The sequence below is a fragment of the Atta colombica genome, unplaced genomic scaffold (genome assembly GCF_001594045.1).
Source record: "Atta colombica isolate Treedump-2 unplaced genomic scaffold, Acol1.0 scaffold38, whole genome shotgun sequence".
Lineage (NCBI taxonomy): Eukaryota > Metazoa > Arthropoda > Insecta > Hymenoptera > Formicidae > Atta > Atta colombica.
In genome coordinates, this window is record NW_017259490.1 from 4,594,080 (window position 1) to 4,596,018 (window position 1,939).

Sequence of the window (1,939 nt, forward strand, 5' to 3'; positions counted from 1 at the left end):
ATCACTTAATCTAAGTTAATTTCAAAGTCCTTCTAAAGTTTAAATCCTGCAAATTTAAAAGATTAAAGGATTGGCTCTTACACGCAATTTCTCTTCGAGTTTCTCGTTTTCTGCACGTAAATTTCGTATTTCCACTTCCAGACGGCGCGCATCACCGTAGGAAGAAGTATTATTGGTACTGCGAGTAGTGCTCGCTTGTGATTTCACCAATTGTTCGAGTCTTCGTATCGTGCCCTCAGCTTCAACTAAGCGTTTTCTGAGGGTTGATAATTCACGCTTGTGACTCTCATCTTTCACGGGATCCGATTTGAATGGCGGCGACGGTGACGGCGATGGCGACGCAGATTGAACGATTCTGACAGAAAATATTACCTTCGGTACTTTTTTTAATAACACCAATTATTTGACAGTCTTCAAATTCAAGTTCAAAAATTACAAATGAATTTTTAGACTACTATGAATTTTTAGACTTGAGAACCGAAATTGTTAGAGAGAAATAAAAAAGATTGAATCATGATAAGCTTCACACTGAGAAAAAAATTAAAAGTTAATTTTAATAAATATTTAGTTCAATACTGCCAACTAAACATTTATTTACAATAAGTAAATATTTTCAAAAGTTCAATAAAAAAAATGATTAAATCGAATTAACATTTCTTGTATCAAATAAATATATCTTTATATTTAATAAATATTTAGTTGGCAGTAGTTTAACTAAATATTTATTAAAATTGACTATATTTTTTTTCAGTGTAGGTAAAAATATTTATATTTTACCTGGTTTTTAATTCGGTTATGATTGATTGATATTTGGCAGCCTCAGCAAATCTGGCTTCTCTGAGAGCAGTTTCAAACTCTCTCTTGGCAATTTTTGCAGCCCTTCGTTCTTCATGTAATTCGGTTCGCACATTCGCCAGATCCTCGCGTAACCTTCGCGCACCTTCCTCAAGCCATTGTATCGTTTTCCTTAATCTAGTCGCATCATTTTGTCTCACGCCTGTTTCGCAAGATTGTGACATTCGAACATCTTGTGAATTTATTGGAATAGTTTGATCCTTTTTTTTCAGGCGTGGCTGTGACGAGTCTTTTTTGTCTTCTATGTGCTGAGTCCTTGTTTCGCTGAGGGTGAAAATGCATTATGTGTTAGAATATGTAATTAATTTCAAATAATATTCTCTGATTGACTGACCTCACATTTTTGGAATCATAAAATCCAATTAAATACAGGATACGATATTATAGTAATAATTATAGTAGTATAGATATTTTTTGCTTCACTATTTACGAGAGTACTTTTAAGTTTATAAAAAGAAATCTTAAATTTGTTACGTACGTATTTCTATATTTATTATGGCTATAACTTATCTCTTCTTTTTTACAGTTTAAATTATTTCTTTTAAACATTTTCTTTGATTCAAAGAATATTTTTATTTCACTAAAGCGTTAAAAATTTTGAAAATATTTGTATGATACTTTTTTCTTTTTTGTATATATAATTAAAACTTTTTTTATTTCAATAAATATTTTTTTAATTACATGTCGTTGATGCATTTTTTAATATACTGATAATTAATGGTAGATATATATTACATGTGAAATTCTGTATTGCAAATAATATTCTTACGCATAGAAGTTGCATGACTCGTCGCGTCGCTGCGTTTTCTCAGGGATCTCCGAATTCGTTGTCAGAGATTCCAAGCGTCGTCGTTTTCTCGCACCCTCCTTGGATGTGAGAATGTTGATTCCAGTCGTCGTTGATTTGTTCGTGTTCGTCGGCTTGACGGTGTCTCCCTCTGAGGAGCTTGCCATCGTCTCTAGTAAAAAAAGCGCAGGTATTTATAAACTTGTTCAAACATTTATATATAATACATATGTGAGTGTGTGTGTGTGTGTGTGTGTGTGTGTGTGTGTGTGTGTGTGTGTGTGTGTGTGTGTGTGT

At 32.7% G+C, this 1,939-nt stretch overlaps 1 protein-coding gene across 4 annotated transcripts in view; it reads right to left on the reverse strand.

Moving 5' to 3' along the window:
- Positions 1-1,939, reverse strand: part of LOC108691016 (janus kinase and microtubule-interacting protein 3) — a 19,954-nt gene that overhangs the window by 17,003 nt on the left and 1,012 nt on the right. For 3 of the 4 annotated variants that reach the window (XM_018198625.1, XM_018198626.1, XM_018198623.1), the window contains exons 2-4: positions 1,625-1,814; positions 778-1,119; positions 82-355 (exon numbers count right to left, since the gene is read on the reverse strand). In XM_018198625.1, the coding sequence (XP_018054114.1) occupies positions 82-355; positions 778-1,119; positions 1,625-1,809 (801 nt within the window). In that variant the 5' untranslated portion in view covers positions 1,810-1,814. The remainder of the gene's footprint in view (positions 1-81; positions 356-777; positions 1,120-1,624; positions 1,815-1,939) is intronic. The other variant, XM_018198624.1, reaches the window with a different exon arrangement.